At 37.0% G+C, this 23,349-nt stretch overlaps 1 protein-coding gene across 44 annotated transcripts in view; it reads right to left on the bottom strand.

Annotated features, from left to right (window-relative positions):
* Positions 1 to 23,349, bottom strand: part of LOC122801915 (ABI family member 3 binding protein) — a 3,486,228-nt gene that overhangs the window by 836,256 nt on the left and 2,626,623 nt on the right. For all 44 annotated transcript variants that reach the window (XM_044071601.1, XM_044071602.1, XM_044071604.1 and 41 more), the window contains one exon: positions 19,642 to 19,851. In XM_044071601.1, the coding sequence (XP_043927536.1) occupies positions 19,642 to 19,851 (210 nt within the window). The remainder of the gene's footprint in view (positions 1 to 19,641; positions 19,852 to 23,349) is intronic.

Raw genomic sequence — 23,349 nt, 5'->3', positions numbered from 1 at the left:
TTGTGATTTTACAGGAGTGGCCTCAGGGCTCTGATTCTAGAATGGAAAAGACTTTACTCCCCATTAGATTTTTCAGTAGGAAGATGACAGGGAATATCACCCGTGCATTCAGCAACTTTTGGCCATTTACTGGGGTTTAAAACAAACTGAATACCTAACAGCTTTTTCTAAAGACATTATAGTACAGACACAGCATTATGCCATACAGGCTTTGGTAAATGAGACTCAGCTAAATAAACTGATTGATGACGTCAGTCAAGCAGTGTTTGCAAAATGGTTGGCATTATTTAGTGTCAAGCAAGTTACAATAAAGGCAGGAGATAAGTATTACTTATCTAACTTCATGGGATATGAGGGAAAATGACACAAATGCATTAGGCACATTTCAAATCCAGAAAAGCCCATTCTGTCTCCTGATTTTCAGGAAGACAGGCCATCCGTCTTTGTTGACAGTGCTCGATTTTGGGACAATGGACAATATCAGACTGGATTTGCAGTAGTACCAGAAAACCCTACTATGGGACAGCCGACTCTGATTCAGTTACCAGGACATATGTCTGCTCAGCGAGCAGAACTGGAAGCAGTTCTTTATGTGTTACAGCATTTTCCACCTGTCTATACTTTTAAAGACAGTGCATACATAGTTAATTCTCTGTGGCTGCATATGTCTACATGGGCAAGGAGAGGGTTTGTTGATAATATGGGCAAACCACTCAAGCATGCTTCTGTGTTGCAGACTGTTTGGAATTTGGTTCGTAGTCAGTCCCTTGTGGGTTGCTACAGTATCTTAAAGGTAAAAGCTCATCAAAAAGCTAAAAATTAAATTTTTCAGTTAAATAACTATGCTGATCAGATGGCAAGAAAGGCAGCAAAAGAAGAAATGCAATTGTATCCTACAGAACACCTTTCTAGTGTTACCAGATAAAACCATTGCAGTACATGCCATACAGACATTTTCAGCTCAGAATTTGCAACATGATTTGCTGCAGATCCAAACTAGGTTTGGACTGCATGAAGAGTTAGAAAAATGTACTTTTGTAGGAGGAAGTCCAGGGCAATATTATGTAAAATGTTTTGAAGATGGTTCTAGTCTTCCTTATATACCGTACTAACAGGCATGACAGTTAGTGAAATTTAATCATCAGGTATTGGGACATTTGGGTACACGAACGTTACGGTCCATTGTAAAGAACAAGTTAAAGAAAATCTGTGATTTAGTGCATGCTGAATGCTTAATATGTTTGCAGGTTAATGCTCAATTAAAAAAAAAACGCAGTTACTAAGGGTAACTCCAGCGGATGGACCTTGGTATGCCATCGAAATTGACTTTGCAGGTCCATTACCCCAAGCTAAAGGTGGGTACAGGTATCTTCTAGTGGTAGATGATGTTTTTTTCAAAATGGGTAGAAGCAATTCCTACAAAAACAATGACAGCTAAGGCTACAGCAGAAGCCTTATGGAAAAACATTTTTTGTCATTGAGGATGGCCACGAGTTATCGAATCCAATAACGAGCCACAATTTGTCAGTAAACTGATGAAAGCTTTGTGTGATTTGATTGGTATCCAGCAACGATTTCATGTCCATACCATCCCCAGTCTAATGAGATAGTTGAAAGAATGAACAGGACTCTTAAGGAATGCCTTAAGAAAGCCTGCTTGGAGAAGGGCGTAAATTGGGTAAAACATTTGCCTGGAATCTTGCTGGGTGTCAGAGCAACTCCACACAGTAAAACAGGGATCTCACCTTTTGAAGTTATGACAGGTAGAAAAATGCCTGTACAATTGCCATTTGATCCTACTGTTAGTACAAACAGACCATCATTAGAAATTGCACAGCATCAACAATAGTTAAAAGATATTTCTGAATTCTGTCAAAGCTTATCAGAAATGCAAGCATTCAAATTACGGTCAAAGGATCCTATTATGCCAGAAGAAAACTTTGCCTCTGGGACACAAGTATTAATCAAGACATTCCAGACAGACTGTCTGTAGGATAGTAACTGGCAAGGGGCTTTTGAAATAATTGCTCAGTTAGGACCTTTAGTGTACAAAGTTAAAGGAAAGAAAAAAAACACAAAATGATTCTTGTTCATAGAGATCAGTTGAAAGTATTTAAGTGACTTCATGTTTTGTGGGGTTTTTTTTGTAGATTCACGGCAAATGCCAAATCTGAAACAGTTGAAATAGCATCTATCAAAACAACTTTTCAGATTAATACCATTTACATGGAAAGGTTATATTATTGTACATAATGAAGGTTCTGTTTGTTGTTGTATTGACTGTACTCATTAGAGCCCTTGGGGTAGAGTGTCAAACAGGAGAAATACAAGTCTGGAAAATAAGCAATGACAATAATACTCTAAAGCTAAGTTGGCGTGAATGCTCAAAGATAAATCTTTTTTGTGGGCAGAGACAGCAGGACAACTTCACTTGTCCATCTAATGCTAATTGTACCTTTGGGCATATAATAGTTCCCAGTAAATTACCTTTTGGTCCACGGTTATGGGTCATTATTACATTCGACCAAACAGTCCTAAGGTAACCCTTGAATTTGATTCCAAAGTTTCTATTAAATGTTGTCAATTTCCTATATTTTATTTGGAAAAGGAGAAAATTCAAAGAAATATCCACTATCAACACAATGGCTAGTCTTCACTTATGTGAAGAAATGTGGTAATCATACCATACAGGGAATTAGTATTCCTCCTAATAATACAAAAGTACAACTAAATTTTACTACTGGAGCTTCTGTAATATGTACTAATACCACAGTCATTACAGGCAGCATACATTGGGCATATGTTCTATCAATATTAACAGGTAAACTTACCTCTGTTCATACAGACCATTTGGATAAAATCCCTTTTACCTGTAAAAAGGTAGGTAGACAGCATCAAAAGGTTGTAGTACATTTTACCATCACATTCCCAGACATAGGCAGGTGCCGATATAAAAGGGCCTGGTATGATACTCTGCTAGGAGGCCTAGGCACAGGCATTGGAGCTATTAATGCAGCTGATTTTGAAATTCTAACTAATCATTTAAAAGTAGTGGGGGAAGATATCTCTCAGATTGTACATTTACAAGCATCTTGGAATCCAGAAATATGGAAGACACACCTGCACAATATAAATTATCAGCAGCAATTTTTAGACAATTATAATGCTATGCAGCTACATCAGTTGAAATTTGATGGTAACATGACAATTTTTGTAAATTGGACAAAATGCACTATGCAATCTTTGCATGTGGAAATTCAGAAAAATAGAGTACAGACTGAACTTATGTTACAAAATGAAAATGTTTGGCGACAATTGTTTAACAAATGGATACCTGATACAGATTGGATTAAGCTATTTACTGAAGTAACATACTGTACTCCACAATACTGTACAGGAACGTTTATGCATTATAATGTTACTGATACCACTATTATGTTTCAATTTACTCTGTTGCCTGTGATATTTCTCGTACCAGAAGGGTATGAGTATTGGTTGCCACAATTTGAAGGTAATTATATAGATATGAGAGGAAAAACACATAAAATTGAGTATTGTACACAGACTCAAAATGGACTAATTTGTGGACAGCATTTGCCTGTCTATGAACCATGCTTACTGCAGCATTCTGTTAATTTGTGTAAATGGACTATTATGCCTTCTTCTTTTCAAATGTTTATAGAAGTGACTCGTCAGTATATTTGCCTGGTTACAGATCAAGATGTAGGTCATAATTTACAATTACCTTTTGTAGGATGTTTATCACATGTTGATTTCTTTAAATGGAATAATAAGAGCTATGTGTTTACTGAACCCACAGAACTGAATATTTCCAAGAACTGGAATTATGACTTAATACAGCTTCCCAATATATCTGTATCCTTGGATAATTAAAAAAAAAACATAATGAATAATACTAAAATTCTCAGAGAGTATTTGGAAAAAATAAATTAACGTATTCTGTATTTTGAGGCATTAAGCATCATTGCAAAAGATAAACTACTTAGTTTGGCTGAAAAGACCAAAAAAGACACTGCTCACAACTGGTGGGATATCTTTACTGGTTGGTCAAAATCAGGAAAAAAAACTGTTAATTTGGTTGATATATCCTGTATTAGTAGTGTTAGGTATTATAGTCATACTAACTATCTGGAATTGCTACATAAGTAGTAATTTGCGAAAAACTTATAGAATTCAACAAATCATGATGGTTAACCTAGATAAGCTGGAAAAGGTTTCAATGTGTACAAATGAATTTGAAAATGAACAGTCATTTTCCATTTTTTAAATGAAAAGAGGGAATTGTGAGAGTAAAAGAACAGGTTAAAATGGATTTCAGTGGATTTTTTTCTGAAAATGTAAAATAAATGTTCTGCATTTCAGTGTGTAGTTAACTAACTTGGCAAAAACATATAGCTTGGCATTCATTGTCAATAAGAGTCAGAAGTAAAATATTTTATCTTTTATAAACTATGCAGCTTGTGAAATTTATTATCTACAAGCAGGTCAAGACGAACTCTTGCATGTAGCTGTCTCTCATCAATATGATACGCAAGATAGTCCAAGGATGAGAGGAGTTATTCTTCAGGAACAGAATATTTAAATATGGAAAACAAACTGTCAGCAGACCAGCTTGAAAGGAAAGACTTATTATTCTGGCAAATTCTCAAAACTGCTGATGTAGGCAGAAAAGACACTATAAAGATTGGGACTTTTTCTTTTCTATGAGAGACTTTGATTATTCTAAGCTGAAGTACGTTTTGATGTATATATCTTTCATTGTTAAGCCAGATGTAAACCTTGTGTGCAGTAAATGAATATCGTAACAGCAGAACTCTCTCAGTGTCTTCATTGAGTAAAGGTACAGACTACCTGAATAGTGTAGTATAACTAACAATATTCTTCAGAAAGTACATGGTAACACAAAACCTTTTATTCTAGCAATGTTCTGTTTATAAGATCAATATTTGAAATTTGTCCCTATTTTTGGGGCTGTATTCCCCCATTATTGGCTTTATCCACGTTTTTTTTGTGCTAAGAGGTTGAGAGCTACGGTGAGAACTGAATTCATTGAATATGTTTGGGAGCTGTATTCCCCAATTACTGGCTTTGTCTAGGTGTTTTGTGCTAAGTGGTTAAGAGCTATGGTGAGAACTGAATTCACTAAATAATAGCCATTTCAGTTTCAGTCTACCTGTCTTTCAAGAAACATCTGATTTGGCATAGTGGTGTGTTGTTCTGACTGTAGTGCACAGGGTCCAAGGTTCAAGACTTGGCAGTGAAATGCATGGTGGTAACACAGCATTTTATTCTAGTAACTTTCCAAGATTATTTATTTATTTCCAGTTTGATGACCGGGGAGGTCCACTGGGCTCAGGGAGCCCATTTTCAGTGGAGGCCCGGGGAAAAAAGCTCTGCATTACATAGTTTAGTTACAGATACAATCATAGTAAAGAAGACACATTTACAATTACATTTCATGTTAGTGAACAGGAATAATTCTATGGTTACATTGTATCTAAATATTTAAGATGGCAGTAGTGACTTAATTGAAAGGGAGAAAAAACAAAACAAAATTCACAGCAGCTTCCAAATAAAACTTGTAATCCACAAAATGAAGAAGCTTTACAGGCAAAACAATAGGGGGCTTTATTGTTTTGCCTGAAAAGTTGCTTCATTTTGTGGATTAATTGAAAGTGAGAACAGTGACTTAGTTGATGAAGAGAGAAAAGGTAAAATGTGCTATTTACAATATGTACATTTATGTTAGGTTAACTTGCACTCAGAGTTAGTCAGGAGTTTAGTCATTCAGGATGGAGTGGGGTAATAAGTAGGCTAGGTGGGGAGAGTGCAGTTGCATTTCCTATTAGAGGAAAGGTAGGAATGTAGCTGAGTTTTAAAGTTATCAAAGTTTTCACAAATCCTTAGTGAGGAAGGAAGAGAATTCCATTTTTTAGCTAAGGAAAAGGATAGAAGCTGACCAGCAGGATGGTTGGGTTTGCAGACAGTGATTAGGTTTTGGTGAGTGGATCTTAGAGTTCTATGTGGCGTGTATGGTTGTAGGATGTTGGTTAGTGCAGGGCATTTAGCAGGTTGAAAAATTAGTCTGTTGGCTGTAGTAATTTGGAGATAGTCTAGATGGTTGGTGAGTTCAAGTCAATTTAACAAATGAAGGGCAGTGCAATGATAGGAGGAGTATTTGGCTCTGGTGGTGAATTTAGAAATTTTATTATAACAGACTTCTAGTTTGGAGGAGAGAGAGGCAGATATGTTTGTTAGTAGAGGAGTGCCATACATTAGTGAGTGGAGTAGATAGGTAGTGGCGAGAGTCTGTCTAGTGGAAGGAGAGACAAAGTAGATGTTTCTGTATAGCATTCCAAGTTTTATATGGGTTTTCTTAATGTTTTGCTGGATGTGAGTATCAAATTTTAGGTGTTCATCAATAGTTATCCAGAGTAGTTTAGCGAAGAGAACAACCTCTATAGTAGAGTTGTTATGGCTAATAATTTTGAATGAGTTTTTAACAAGAGGGAAAGCTTTTGAAGGAGAGAATAATAGTATTTTGAATTTATTGGCATTTAGAGAGAGGTGGTTTTTAGATCATCCAGTCATCAGTGGTGGAGAAGACAGTTTGGGTCACTGTTTGGAGCTCAGAGAGGTTAGAGGCCGAGCAGACTAAAGCTGAGTCATCTGCATATTGTACAATTTTGGTGTTGGGTATGGCTGTGTGGAAATTATTGATAAAGATGTTAAACAGCATTGGACCGAGTATGGATCCCTGGGGTACCCCAGTGGGGTTAGGAAGGAAGGTTGAAGTGCCTTTTCCCCATTTCACAGCTTGAGATCTGTCAGAGAGGTAGCTTGAGAACCAGGATAAGGAATTCTGGGAGAGATTAAGGTTAGAAAGATGGTTCAGGAGATGAGTGTAGGAGATGGTATCGAGTGCCTTGTACAGATCTAGTAGAACTGTTGATACTATTTGTCCAGAATCACCGGGAAGATTTATTGTGTCTAAGAAGGAGAGAATGGCAGTGATAGTACTATGGCCAGGTCAGAAGCCGTGTTGGGTTGGAGTGATTGGATAAGAATGGCATAAGGTGAAGGTGGATGCATTTTTCTAGAAGTTTTGAGATTGGGGAGAGGATAGCTATGGGGCGGTAGTTAGAGATACTATTGTTTTTGCCTTCCTTATGAAGAGGTAGAATAAAGGCTGCATGCTACAATTTAGGCACATAAGATTACTGTATGGATCTATTGATCAAGATGCTAATGGGGAGAGCGATTCCATCTGCGGGGATTTTTAGGAAGGAAGATGGGATATTGTCAGGGGCACTGGAGCATGATTTTAGTTTAGAGAGTTTTTTTTATGTAGGAGGTTGAGATGGGTTTAAGTTCAAATATTGGAGGAGTATTTGGGTATAGTGGGTGGTGTAGGGGCTGAGGAAGATTGGATTAGTTGAGGAGAAGGGTTGTTGTTAGGGAAGGTCTTGGTCAGTTCTGCTATGGAGTTAGTAAAGAAGGAGGTTAATAGAGAGGCTATTTCAGGATCAAATTTGCTCGTGTCAGGGGAAGGGGTTGTTTTTGGTACCTGGGTTAAGTAGTGAGTTAATGGAATTCCAGAAATGTTTGGGGTTTTTGATTGTTTAGACTGGAGTTTGATATAGTAGGACTTTTTGTCTCTGATAATTTGTTTTTTAACAAGGTTGCAGAGTTGTTTATATTTAAGAAGAGTTTCTGGCTGCTTGTTTTGATGGTATATTTTCCAGGATTTATCTCTTTGTAGCATACGTTTTTTGGTATCTTTGGTTAGCCATGGGGCAGCATTGGTTTTTATTCTTTTTGTTCTTGGTGGAACTAGGGAGTTGAGGGCAGTTAAGAAGGTTGAGTTGAAAAAATTACAGCATTGTCTAAGGGAAGAGTTTTTAAAGGGTTCCAGTTTGTTTGTTTTCGGGAGTTAGAGAAAGTTGTGGGGTTGTAGTTTGTAAGGTTACATGTGTGAATATACTGGTGTAGGTGAGGAGTGGGTTTCTCAGTGGATGAAAGCTGGCAGGTGGTCCCCTATAGAGTCAGGTAGGATGCCCGAGTTTAACACTTTATTTGGATGGGAGACTAGGATCCAGTCTAGTGTGGTACCTGGGGGATTTGTTTTGTTGGGTCTAGTAATGGAGTTAGTTAGATAAAGTTAAATAGATTGATGGATATAGTGGGATTAGATTTGTTGATTTTATTCCAATCTATGTTTACATCGCCAAGTATGAAGGTCTCAAGCTTAATACTGGTTGAGGTCCACAGGAGAATTTCTTCAAGTGTTGTGGTATTACCAGGGGGGATCTAGAGGGCCATGATACAAATGCTTTTATAGTTATTCATTTTTAGTAGGCCTATTACTAGTTCTGCATTATTGAATGGAGGGATAGGATTAGGGTAGGGAGTGATGGATAGTAGGTTAGAGTAGATTAAGGCTACCCCACCCCATTTTCTATTTAAGTGGTCATGACTGAGAGCTTGGAATCCAGGGGAGAGGATTTCAGAATCGTATATATGGGGTTTTAGCCAGGTTTCTGAAATGACTACAATGTCGGGTAGGTTGTAGTTTAGCCATGCATGAAAGTGGCAATGTTTCAAATGTATCCCTAGTTTTGTCTCCCCCCCCCCAATAAATTTTGGCTTTTTCCAGATTTCTTGTGCTTCAAAGTTGAGAAATACAGTTGTGTGTTGAGTGGATTTTACAAGGAGCTGAGAGCTTGAAGAGAAGTTTAATGCTGCTTATGCTGAGTCTGCTTGTATTGTTAATAGCACAATGGGTAGTGTATTTGCTTTTGATGCAGAAGGCATTTCTACTCCCACAGTATATAGATGTATTGCTGATACTGTATTGTGTTGTACTTTTGAAGGGGGTGGATGCTGCAGTCCTGAGAATGTCCTCTTTGGTGCAGGTACCTAGTAACGATGAACATGTTAACAGTTTGCCATCCATTCCCTATTGCAATATTACTAGCTTATCTTTTTTTCACTGTAACATAGGCAATTTATTCCTCAACTGCAACAGGCACTTTATTTGTAGATGAAACAATGAAATATAACGTTGTTTGCTATCAGTAACCTCTTCATTAGTTACAGATGTCTTTAATATGGAATTATTTGGATAACTTTTACTTCTGCAGTGACTGTGCATATTTACTGATAATGGTGGACTGTAGAAGTTTGAGTAGACTTTTATGATGGAAATGTTCTGAACTGGGCAGTTTTGTCATTATTAGTGCATGCATTTTGTTTCATTGTTTACTGGAAAAATGTTCAAAACAATAAATTTAAAATGCTGTCTGACAGCAGTACTGTATTATATGAGGAATATAATTTAATACAATCAGGAAGGTGTATCAAAGAACACATGCATGTTTCCTGTGCAAGAAGCCTATGATTTGAAAATAGCCCAAAGTTAATTATCTGCCACTGGCCAGATGCATTTTCTTTGAATGTGGGTTTCAATGCTGTTTCAATGAATGTGAGTTCCAAGGGCAGAAAAGTTTTAATGCTAAGTCTATTTTCATTGTGAGACTGCATTGCTTTGTTTAGCAGATGTCTATTAGTGTTTGTGCTGTAAAATGTAAAATAAAAGTTTTAAATGAAATCTAAATCATTGTAGATGTAAAGCAGTATACACATTACAGTGTTCATGGTAAATTGGGTGAAATAGCCAAGTAATGGGACATTGGAATAGCTGCAGGGGGGAGGCCCCATTCAACCATGATTTTGTGAGGGGGGAAGGGTGGCAAACTCAGACAGCCCCAGCTGAACTATACCTCTTAACTGTCCAGATTTTTGTAGAAAGAATAGATTTTTGATTCTTATTTTTGGTTTGTTCCTCATAAAATTTGTGGTTTTCTGGCAAATCATTTAGGAATGAAGTCACTAAATTTTTGAGTTTCAGACTTCATACTCTTCAGAAAAATGCATGCCAAAGCAAGACCTGTTGTTCTGTCAACTGACTAAGTTTATACAAGAGCAATTTTTAGTACTGTTTGTATGTTCCCCCAATATATTTGGCCTTGTCCAGATTTCCTGCATTAAGAGGATGAGAGGTATGCGCAAATAAATCACTTTATAGAATTAGGTATATCCAAACCTCTCAACTGTCCCTGATTTTGGCACAAAATGTTGCTCTCCCATAATAATCCTTCCGCAAAATGGCAAATTTGGAAGAAAATGTGGAGAGCTTACAATTAATAAATTATTGTAATGGTCAGAGTTATAGATTACTTTTAATTTCAGAAATGTATGTAGATTCTCTTATTTTGTCAGCTGCTCAAGTTAACACTACTAATATTAAAAAAGTGTCCCTTCTTTGACAGGTTCCCAGCTGTACTGTGTGGCTATTTTATATTTTTGCACTACATTTTTGGTCTGTTTTTTTTCATAAAACTGTGGTTTTCTGGTAAATTAGTGACACATCATTAAAGACTGAAGTTAGAAAATAATGACAGACATTTGAGTTTCAGATTTCATACCTTTCAGAAAATTCATACTAATGCAAGACCAACTATTCTATTATCTTCCTAAGTTTATAAGAGCAATATTTAAAATTGTCCTTATTTTTGGGCCTTTGTCCCACTTCTGTTTATGGCTTTGTCCAGATTTCTTGCTCTGAAGCCGAGAGGTATGACAAATGTATCAGGGCTATCACCATTAGCCAGCGACATTTCAAACTGTGACCTACTTGTTGCACCCCACTCCCGCACGGAGTGACTCTGGATGTGTCCAAGCAAGGCAATGAGTAGTTATGCAGTGTACGTGTGCACAGTATCCCCATCCAAGGTAGACACAAGTACTACAGTGGCTTTTTATCTGTCCTTGATTTTGCAGAATGTTCTGGTTTTCTGTCATATTTTTATACTGTTGATTTATGCTTCTTATTCAGAAAATGCATGTCACTGCAGTGCTTGTTGTTCTATGTTTAAGTAGCAATGCTTTAATGACCATCAGGTAAGCTTGTCTGAAACTGTATGATGCAAGTAAGCTTTATTAAGCATTCCGTTAAAGAATTACCAACATTGAAAGCCTTTTTGTTGTTGCTATGCAGAGAATATTTACATAACTAGATAGCGTATAAGCCTTAGATATTGAAATGCATATGACAGTATTTGTAATAAAGGACAGGATTACAGTATTTTCAGATGCTCATTACATTTGTCGGAGACTTGCAGTCATCTTTGCAGGCTTTACCCGTAAACTAAACAGAATGCCAATCTATCATGTGATAGCCCTGATACATTGCAGTAATTCTTTAAGCAATTTATTTTGAGCGTGTTTCTTGTTTGCTGTTCATTTTTTACTTTGATCATGTTTTCCCCATGAAACCAGTAGATAGCTGTTGTCAGGCAGCAGGCCTTTTTTGGCTAAGAAACATTTTTACAAGTGGGGGTATCGCTACTTTCAGCATGTTACTTGGTACTTTTATAAAGCTAAGTATAAATTATAATTAGAACTACAGTGCAAGGAGAAGTGGTTTGAGATGAATGCTGCTAGTTTTTTTATACCTGATTTTGACTTGCATTCCAGTAATGTGTTTAAAAAGTAATTTATTTTTTTATGCCTCACAGCCTTTTTGTTTCCATCTAGATATCAAGTAAGCTGTCATGTAGCCAATGCACTGAAATATTTTTTTCTTATACAATTCATTTTGTCGTGATTGGACTCTCATAATGACAATTTGGCAGTGGCACCCAGAGCAGCGTATTTAAAGTCCCAGTTTTTGTGGTTTTTCACATAGCTCCACCCCTTACAGTTGACCACACCCTTTCTAATTGGCCCCACCCATTTAGCTGTCTTCTACAGCCCCCCTTTGATTTGAAGTCACCAGCTGCCACTGGTATAGCTAAAATAATTTTAACAGCAGCTTACAGCCATACGCAGGTATTGCTTGCACTGTATCTTTTAATGTTGCTTCCATATATCTTTTTTAGTTGCTTGTGCTTTTCATTAACTTCTACTTGTGGATTTTGCCTTTTTGTTTCTTATTTTTATTTGTACCTTTATCCTTTCTTCTGTTCATGTTTATATTTTCCATTTTAATGTATTTATGTGCAGAAGATGCAGTATTCTAAAAAAGTAATGATATTGTATCTGCTTATCAGGAACAGTATTTGCACTGTTTTGAGTATAGAGGTTCATAGCTTCATAGGGTAAGTACTAGGCTAGCTGTCCTTGTATATTTTTTTTAAGTCTAGCCAATTTCCTTATTTGTGCTCAAAATAACCTATCCCATTTGGTTATAGATTACCTTTATCCATCCCATGGTTGATGATTATATTTTACCTCTAATGAGAATAAGTGGGATCATGCCATAAATAATTTGTGGGGACCATGCATGAGATAAAGCATTTAGGAGCTGCAGACAGGCAGTTATGGGGTAAATTTTCTGTTTTCCATCCAGAGATCCAAGTTGTGCTTGAATATGGACAGGGATGAACTTTTGTTTTCTGTGGATGGGAAGTTTGTTCCACAGTAGCCAAAGTCTCTGTGAGATATACTTGTCCCTTCCAAGCTCCAACCATTCTGTTGATGTTGCAGAAATGGTTTAGCTTCCTGGACTGAGTATTTCTGATGGCATCTGACTTGCTGACCATCAGTAATAATTCAGAGGATGCCTTGTATGTTAGACATAGGTCACCTCATAGAGTCTGTAGGATACAGAGTACACTGAAAGGGCTTTGAGTCAGTCTATGTAGGACATGTTGTTTAGGCCTTGTATCCTTTTAGTAAGGTATCTCTGTGGGCATTACAGTTGTTGCATGTTCCTGGACAGATACATCCCAAAGGGGGCATTATATTTAATGACTGGCCTAATGAGGGCTAAGTAAAGCGGGGTAATGACATGTCTATATCTATACACAATCCCTTTGTTTATAAGCTGTGCAATACAGAAGGACTTTTGTATAGCAATATACACATTTTGGCCAAAAGTTAGGTCACTGTCCACTTATCATTGCAAAATCCTGAATAACTGGGTCAGCTCTCAGCACAGTGTTGTCAATATGGTAGTTCAGTGGGGTACATGACTTCCCAAAGGATACAGCAATGCATTTTTTTGGCATTTAGTTTCAGTCCATGATTTTAGCACCAGTTATTTATTTGAGACAAACTTTCCTGCAGGATGGCTACATCATTTGGGGAATCAATGACTGCTCCCAACTTGCAGACATCTGCATATTTAGTCAGATAGAGCTCTTTGATACTGGCTTTTACTTCAGAAAAGAAGATGCCAAACAGGAGAGGTCCCAGCAGAAAACGCTGGGGACTCTACTGGTGACTGGTAACTACATATATATAAAAACATACACACACACACACACACACACACACACACACACATACAAAAAAAAAAAAAATATATATATATATATATATATATATATATAAATTTAGGTTTACCATTGAAAGCTTGAAACGCACATTGTCGAAAGACAGTTGTGCGGAAGTATGTTTTCAAGTTTTCAGATAACTGAAAAAAATGCATTGAATGTGCAATAAGCGTTTTGGGTGTGGAGTGCACTATAGTGGGGATCGGGAAGTGGACTTGCCCCACTGTAGTGCAACCTTGGAGTTAGAATAATAAAGTAGGGGGGTGTGGGGGTGCAGGGGGGTTGTCATTTCGATTCGCACAAAGGGCTGTTCGGCAGGTTGATTTTCAACCTTTCAAAGGTGAACCATATATATATATATATATATATATATATATATATATATATATATATATATATATATATATATATATATATATATATGTACATATATATATATATATATATATATATATATATATATATATATATATATATATATATATATATGTATATAAAACAGCAAAATCCACTTCCAGCATCTCACAGCAGAGTCTCCAAATGTTCAAAATCCAGTCTTTCTTAAAAATGTTTATTAGGTAAGCGCTTTCACAAACAGTAAGTTTGCTTCCTCAGACCTTAATGAAAAAACAGCCATGAAACTCATAACCTCCCATAGATTTAAAACAGCCTATCACTAGTCATTTCTAATTAGCAACAAGTAACCCATTCATTGCCAAGTTACATAGAGAAAATACAGACATGAAAAATACAGGCAATGAAAATGCATTAATAATAAAAATACTAAGACGTAGGATTTCACACAATTTCACCTTATTTCCTTAATCTTTTATTTTTGATGTGCTAGTTAGGTGGTCATTGAGTCCCTTCACCAGATGTGCACTACATTTTATTATCCATTTTAATTCTTGTTCTTCAGTGATGTTATTAATGTTCCCTAACCTGATGTTTTCATGTAAAATCTCCAAGACACTGAACTTAAAATGGTGCTGACTGCCTAGTTCCAAAATGTGTTTGGCTACAACACTATATACATGCCCCCTCCTCAAGCAATACATGTGGTCCTGTATTCTCTCCCTTAGCCTTCTATTTGTTTTCCCGATATAGAATGATGCGCAAGTGCAACAACGGGAAGGAAGACCAAAGTCCTAGAGTTACATTTGGCATCTACCTCTAACAAATAAGATCTACCAGTGTCAGGATGTAGAAACTCTGTCCCTTCTTGGATATATTCACAAAAATTGCATTGACCACATTTAACTGTACCCATACCCTTAGGTATAGGAACTAACTGTGAGTCCATCTTCGGATAACATAACCTACGCCTCAAGTTCTTCATGTTCATATATACCATCCATTGTCTATTTCCCACTAGCTCTGCCACTTTATGATCTAATTGAAGGATATGACAATTCCTAACAAAAATGTAATGTCATGTAATACTTTGCTATCCCTAGTGTAAGTAAGACACAGGAGAACACTTCTTTTACTATCAAATGTCCTGGTGTTACCAGATGCCCTATGGGCTGAAAAATAGGGTTTAGCTTTATCATTTCTCATACATTTAGTAGCTTGGCAGACCTGCCTGACCTGTTCTTTGTTATAACCCATGTTGACAAAATCTTTATCTAATTTAATAATTTCCTTCTCATACTGACTATCTCTATCTGCCAATATGGAGCACCTCATTGCTTGGCCCTTGACAACGTTATTGAAAATGTGGAGGGGGTGCATACTTGTCCTATGGACATAGGCCGCACGTTGACAAGTCTTCCTAAATCTATCAGAATGTAACTGCCCTAGTGTGTCACTGTTAATCTTAACATCTAAAAATTCAATATTTCTATCTGAATATTTCAAGGTGAACTTTAAAAATTCATTGGTGTTGTTAATGTCATGTGCAAAATTTTTAATCCGAGTTACACTCCCTTTCCATAAAATGAAAAGGTCATCTACAAAGCATCTGTAAAACTGTATACGTGACCTTGCTAGAGGATGTGGTAGCATGCATGCCAATTCCCACTCTGCCATAACCATATTGGCGTAATTGTTGGTGCATGGAGTACCCATGGCCACACCAGATACTTGTGAGTAGTATTTCTCCTCAAAGACAAATACATTGCTTTCTAAAATCATTCCTAGCAAGTCACATAACACATTGATCTGTCCAGTAGAACACATCTCCTTTTTTGTCAAAAAACTTTTCACCATTCTTAATTCCATCTCTGTTGGGTATCACTGTGAACAGTGATACCACATCCATGGTCACTAGCAACACATTACCTGTCATCCCATTCATATGCCTTTGGTGAAGTCATATAATTCCTGTAAGAATTGTTTACTATCCTGTAAAATATACTCATGAGCCTGTAGCACAGGTTTTAATTGCTTGTCCACATAAATGGATAGTGGCTCTGTTAACCATCCCTCACCAGCTACTATAGGTGTAAATGGTGGGGCATAGGGATCTTTATGGATCTTAGTTAGTCCTTGTAGAGATGGAATAAGTGGTTGATCTACCATAAAATATCTGAACAAATTTTTGGTTATAGTTTCATTATTAACACTTTCCATTAACATGTTGTCCCTGATTTCATTTATCACATTGACATCTATAATCTTACAAGTCTTTTCATCTTGCAACATTTCATTCATGTACTGGAAATGATATGGCCTGTCCATGATCACTATTAGATCCCCTTTATCTGCTGGTCATATTACAATTGACATATTTTCAAGTACTTTCAATGCTAACTTCTCTTCTTGTTTAAATTTTCAAAGCCCCTTGTTCTATTCTCACATGTAAAATATGCATATAATTTTTTTTCACAAAATTTGTAAAAAATATCTAACAGAGGGTGACTCTGGGGTGAATACAAGCTAGGTTTTCTAAAAATGAAATTACTGTCATCAGTATAATTTGTCCCAATCATCATTTTAAGCTGTACATTACGTAAAAATAACTTATGGTCAATAAGAATGTCTGCTATATCAGCCGATTGGGCAGGAATAAAAGAAAGTCCTCTGTTCAATACAGATCATTCACAGTCAGTTAAATGCCTCTTGGAAATATTCCATATCAAGTCCGTTTCACCTGGTTCCACATTCTCTGTATCATGTTGACGTCTTGCGGCTCGTTCCTTCTTCTGCTCTTCCGAGGATCTGAGCCGTCTAAGGACTGCTTCCTTTTCATTCTGATTGGTAAGAGCAGTGAAAAAGAAGGTTTATTCAACCTTGAAGTTTTCAGTCTCACCACCAACTCTGAGGATGCCCCCTGTTCACTCAATGGGCGTTCTGCTTCTCTAACACTCTCCCCAATTGGTGTATTGTATAACGATGGTCCCTCATTTGCTGCTGAGCTTAAAACGGGCTCCTCATTGGTCATGAGTTGTGGGTTTACTTCATCATTTACAGTACTCAGCTGAGCATTAATATTTTCCACCAAGGTAACCTGTGTACCTCTCTGTCCTGCCCTTACAAGATTGTCAGTATTTGAAGCATTATTGGGCTGAGCAAGTCTAGATTTAGGCCATGCAAAGACTTGCCCCTTCTCAAAGTCCTGGCAATCACTCTGTAGCTTCGCTCTCTTCTACTGAATTAGTTTACGTTCATAGAGCCTAACATGCTCCATAACATTCCTGGTATGAATCTCCACTCCCTCTGAGCCTAAATTCTGTTGAATAGTGTCATACTGCTGCTGTATTTCAACACCCAATTGCTCTTCTATAGGTGTAAAATGGGCTATAAGCAGTCTCATATAAGCATGGCTTGTCTCAAGGTTTATCTGCCGCCATTTGGCCAGTAGGTCAGGATGACAGTCACCATAGGTTGGCATGACTAGTACACGCAACCCCCCATGGTATTATATGTATAAAAGATTAAGGAAATAAGGTAAAATAGTGTGGCATCCTATGTCTTAGTATTTTTATTATTAATGCATTTTTATTGCCTGTATTTTCATTGTTTGTCTTTTTAATATCTGTATTTTCTCTGTGTAACTTGGCAATGACTGGATTACTAGTTGCTAATTAGAAATGACTAGTGATAGGCTGTTTTAAATCTATGGGAGGTTATAAGTATGAGTTTCATGGCTGTTTTTTCATTAAGGTCTGAAAAAGCAAACTTACTGTTTGTGAAAGCGCTTACCTAATAAACATTTTTAAGAAAGACTGTAGATTTTGAACATCTGGACACTCTGTGAGCTGCTGGAAGTGGATTTTGCTGTTATTTACTTGGTTTGTTACTATACAGCAGCGTTCTTCTGTGTGGAATTTTGATTCTTATATATATATATATATATATATATATATATATATATATATATATATATCTTTTTATTATGGTTAAATTAAATAGACATAGCTATAATTTGGTATACTGTCCTTTTCCGGCTATTTATACTGTGGAATTCTATTACACCTATGCAGCATGCCATTTTGTATTTATGTCATTTTCAGTATTAGGGCTGAATTTAATTAAGGCCCTCAGAATTTGCATAGGTGCAGTGACAGTTCTTTACAGAAGCTTTCAGTTGTGCTCAGCAGTATGCAAATGAATCTCAGCCACCATCAACTATACAGCCAAAAATATGCTGATTTATACAGTACCTCTAAGGAAACAAGGTCTAATATCCCAAAATGTGATCTTGAACAGGGAAATACATATGCAATACTTTTCGGACTGTCAGAATTGCATTCACATGTTAAAACCTGTAATAAGAGACAATACCCCAAGCCAGAGTAGCTGAATCCACTTGTTACCTGGCTAGCTCTGCTTACTCTTGTTACATTGTCAGAGTGCTCAAGATCACAAAACTGGCTAGCTCACCTATATTTGCTAGATTACATCTTCTCCGATGGTATTAGAATTTATTTCTTCTCCCAATATATACAGAATGGAACATCAGATCTCTTTACTCTACCACTCATTTTAATTTTAATTAAGAATTAGTTACAAGGGTATGTTAATCTATTGAGTGCAGACCATGTTCACCTACGAATTGGCTCACTAGGACAAAGTACAAACAGCTGGTATAGCCAGTTAACCAGCATGTTTCAGTAGGCAGGAAGAATACCTGATGAAACCCCATACAGATATAAGGAGAACACACAAAATTTACTCAAGACAGTAACCAGATGTCATACTTGAACCTGCAACCTTGAAGTTGTACGGTACATCCTCACTGATCCAGCATACTAAACATGGCATGTATTTCTGTCCTCTTATTGCAGTATGGTCATAGTGGTAACTGGTGCTGATCTCCTACAGTGGACTAGTGACTTTTAGTTATTAAAGAATTACAGTTTCAGTCTGGCATTTGAGCTCCAGTTAAATCTAATTACAACCTGCTTTCTGTCCCTGTTGGGTTTTCAGTTAATAAACATTGTCCTAAACTCCAAAATTCAATGTAGAGCTCCACCCATGATCTTTTAGCAAGCTCAGTAAGTACTGAGTGAAACAAACTCTCTATACATATTTTCAGACTTCTTCAGTCTGACTTTCTGTCCCAACTAATTGACAGAATTCTTATCATAGCCCATTTATTTGATTGTTGTTGATCTCTATAACTGCCATTTTTACACCTGCTGGACTTGTACCATGTGTTTCTTCAAGCAGTCATTATTCTTTGTTCCACTATTATTTTGCCTCTGTATGCATTAGTGTCTTTGTAAAGTAAAGCTCATTTCCTGAGCATCAGCATTCATACAACTGTAGTGAGCCATAAGTATTTATGGAGATGAACTGCCCGAGACTGGTGGTAAGATGCACACTGTTGGACAGACGAATAAATGATAACATCACAGAAGAGACCAAAGTAGCTCCAATTGCAGAGAAGGTCATAGAGAACAGATTACAGTGGTTTGGGTACATGTGCAGGAAAGCAGAAGATTTGTGAAGTAGAATTGGGAGAGACAGGAAGAAGGCCAGAGGAAACAAGGATGTCCAGCAAAGACGACTGTGTGAGATAAGATCTGCAACAGTCAGACGTGACTGTTGAAGTAGGTTAGAGAGTGACACTGAATTGAGAGAGGTGGCAACAGTTGATGTGGCACCCCAACTTCATGTACAAAATGGGGAAAAAAAGGGTTGCTAATGATAATCATTATGATAATCCTTAAATATATTTACAGTGATTCTGTATTTTTAGAAAGTCTCTATTTTAAATGCAACTGCTTAATTTATTTGATAAATGTTATTAATACTGGGTAGCAACTGCAAAAGAGACAGCATGTGTGCTATCAAGATCAATAAAAAAAATAAAGTGAATGATACTACTTACCAGTAGCTGTGTCATTATTGGCTTCTGTCCAGTTGAGAATGACAAAAGACGGACATCCCTCTACTGTAATAACAGTTAGGTTTGATGGTGGTTGCTGGGGTGGAGTAGAGATATTCTGATGGGAAGCTTCGGTATCAGGAAAATACTTGACAGTATCAGTGATAGAACATGGATCGGTCTCATTCTTCGGCATGAACACTACATGAGGGGCTAGAAGAAAAATTCTTTATTACTTACACAGCACGCACAATGGTGTTATATTGCAAAAAATGTTTATGTGTAAATATTCATGTTTGATTATAGAATACAGTTTTTTCACAAACATATCTACAATAAATCAGTAAGGCAATATTTTAAGCCATACTGAACATTTCTGAACAGGATAGTAAGTATACTGGTGGTGAAAAGAAAAAAAAAAGCAAATTAAATAAGCTTCTTGTCATCATACAAAAGGGAGGTATGGCTAGCTAAAGGTAAAGCTAAAAAGAGGTATGGCTAGCTAAAAAAAAAAAAAAAACACAGCAGTCAAACCAAAGCCAGCCATTAAAAATATCCTACACATATAGACTGCATTTATGAACAAGCATGTAAAATGAGCTGTGCAGAGATATAATACAGATTCTGCATCTTAAAATACCCAACTGGTCTTGCAATCTGTGACTGCCACCTCAGCCAAACAGATTTGTAGTGGAGTCTCAGGGAGAAATATCAGCAGTTGTACACAGTATGAAACCATAAATAGCTGTGTATTAGAAACAATATATTAGATGTCACATAAAATTTGCTCTGGAGGCATTCATTATGTACAGTGTAAAACACCAAGCTTTTGAGATGCAGCTCATTCAGAAATAAAACAGTTGTCAGTTGTTGGCATTAAGTGAAGGTAAGCTGACAACTAGTGAGACAACAACAAAATATTACAACATAATGCACATTACAATAATGACAAGTAATGTTATCCCCAAGCTTAGTAAAAAAAATATTCACTACAAAGAAAGTTTCTCACAGAACTAAACATTTTAAATATTATTAAATCTCAGAGCAAAATCAGACTATATTAGTGAACAAAAGTAATAAAAAAAACATGAACTCCTGGACTAATTTTGCAGAGTAGGTTAACCAGCTGGTTTTAATATCATCAGAAAAAGACGGCTGAAAACAAAATCCTTAAAGAAGTTTTTACTAATCTCCCCCAAGGCTGAGCAGCCTCAAAACTGATTGTGTGTGAGTGGCACAACTCCCTGCTTGTGCGTGTGTGTGTGTGTGTGTGGGGGGGGGGGGGGGTCCCTCCTACTGAAAATTACCTTTAGTCATTTTGCCACTGACTATCTTTTTTTTTTTTTTTTTGGGCTGATACCAGGTTTGACCGTTGACATATTACCTAGACTTCTAACCTGGTAAACTCTAAAGTACTTTAGGCTATTATAAAAGTAAACACAAGGGGTACCATGGGAAGTTCAAGGCTATTGAGTCTTGCACCTTAGACCTGTATCAAGGAGGGCTATATCATTCAAGCCTATGGTGAATTTATGAATATCCATTCATCTACCTAGCACCCATTTGAGAAGATAGTGTATCACACTGCTTGATTTGCACAGGAGGTCTATACCAGAGGTGAGGGAGATGCTGAGTAATAAATCTCTCTCACCACCATGTTTTATTGATCTGTTGAAGCAGGTTTAGCTCACTTGTTCTGATATTTGTGGGATTGTTTTATTTGTGAAGGTACAAGATATGGTGGACTAATGGGTGCCTGATTGTTTGGACAGCAAGGCATAGGTCTCCTTTGATACACAAGTCATACCTCTCAACCTGTTAGAGCAAGAAATCTAGACATAGCCATAAATAAAAGTGAGACAAAGACCCAAAAATAGGGACATTTGTAAATATGTGGGGTGGGAGGTTGGCATAATGGTTAAGGTGTTTACCTTACAGTTACAAGGTACAGGGTTTGATTCTCACATGAGGTAATTGGCTAGGCTTAAAATGGCCCAGAAGGGCTTTTTGCCTAGTACTAATCTATGAATCTATGAACCTATATTGCACTTACAAACTTAGAAAGTTGATAGAATAACAGGTTTTACATTAACATGAATTTTCTGAAGGATATGAAGTTTGAAACTGAAATGTTTGTCATTATTTTCTAATTTTAATCTTTAATGATTTGCCACTAATTTTCCAGAAAGCCACAAATTTATGAAAAACACACCAAAAATATGAGGTGAAAATCTGTACAGCTGAGAAGTATGAATAAGTCATTGAAGGGAGGGACAGTACTTCTAGTCTTTTCTGATAGTTTAGGGATTGTCTGCCTGTGATCCTTTTTGTTAAGAACCTGGGGTCTTTCCAGTTCATAGGTTCATAGGTGTGTACTAGGCTAATGGCCCTGGAGCCTTTGCAAGCCTAGCCCATAGGATTACCCTGGCATCAAGCCACCAGACCTTAGTTCCCAGTGCCTCTGTCGAGTAGAACTACTGGAGTGATCCCCAGGGTGAATTTTCTATTTCCCATCCACTCATCAAGATTTCTCTTGAAGAGGGCAGGTGAGGTGCTCAGCTTGACATGCATCTTGGCAATGTATCAAGCAGAAGGATTTCCTGACAAGTTGCTAAATGCTGATCAAAAAAGATGGAATTATCAACCCAAGCTTCCAGTTCTGTATCTACATTTTCATTTTGAAGTGGGTTATTGTCATTGCTACATGCTGGTGGGATGGCTTGTCTGCTAAATACGACAATATTGCACTTTTTAGCATTTAGTTTAAGCCCATTTTCAATACACTAGGCATTTATAAGTGTAAATTCCTACTGGAGGGCTTCTGCATCACAGCAATTTGACAATAGTCCCCATTTTACAGTCATCTGCAAACTTGGTTAGCCATAGGTCTTGGATTTTAGTCTGTTGGTCAGAGAAATAAATACCAAACAAAAACAGTCCCAGCCCTGTGGGAAACCTCTGGCCACCTTCATGTTGTCTGATGCATCACATGCCTTCTGTATTTAAGTCAATTTGTTATTCATTTTACCACAAGGAGGTTTATTTGTAAAACATCTATTTTACTAATAATCTAGCATGGGGGTGGTGTCAAATGCCTTTGTCAGATCAAGGTAGCCTGTGTGTAAGTATGCCTGCTGTCAACAGCTTGTGTTACCTTTCTGAAGAAGTTTACCAGGTTCATTAGATGGAATCTACCTTTCATAAAACCAAATTCCTATGGGTCTAGCCTGATGAGATTATTAATGCATATGTTAATCAAGTCTATTATAAAGTGTTTCATGGCCTTACAAATTAGACTGTTCAAGCTGATAGGGCAATGACTGACCTTGCTGCATGGATTTACTGTCCTGAAAATGTCAGAGACTCTAATAGTGTGAAAACTACTGATGTTGTAGGGCCTTGTTAGCACTGGTGTGATCTCAGAAAGGTATGCCACTGACTGAGGTTAAGAGGAATTGCTATATAAATGACACTGGTAAAGCACACTGAAGCAGGCATAAAGTACTCTAGTCACAGCCAAACTTTCTACATCCTAACACACCATTAATTTCAGAAAGTTTCAATGCTAGGCTACTGCTTTTTAATATCATTATATTTATTGAAGTTTGTTTAGGAGGTAATCATAAACCAGAAATCTATCTTAGAAGATGAGAGATTAGTGAAGCTGAGCAAAATAATTCAGGGACACACAGTAGGCAAGTGAAAGATGGT

Source organism: Protopterus annectens, chromosome 5.part0 (genome assembly GCF_019279795.1).
Source record: "Protopterus annectens isolate FY-2018-M chromosome 5.part0, PAN1.0, whole genome shotgun sequence".
In the NCBI taxonomy this organism is placed as follows: Eukaryota; Metazoa; Chordata; order Ceratodontiformes; family Protopteridae; genus Protopterus; species Protopterus annectens.
The sequence above is the reverse complement of the archived record's forward strand: the minus strand, read 5'-3'. Positions and strand labels throughout refer to the sequence as shown.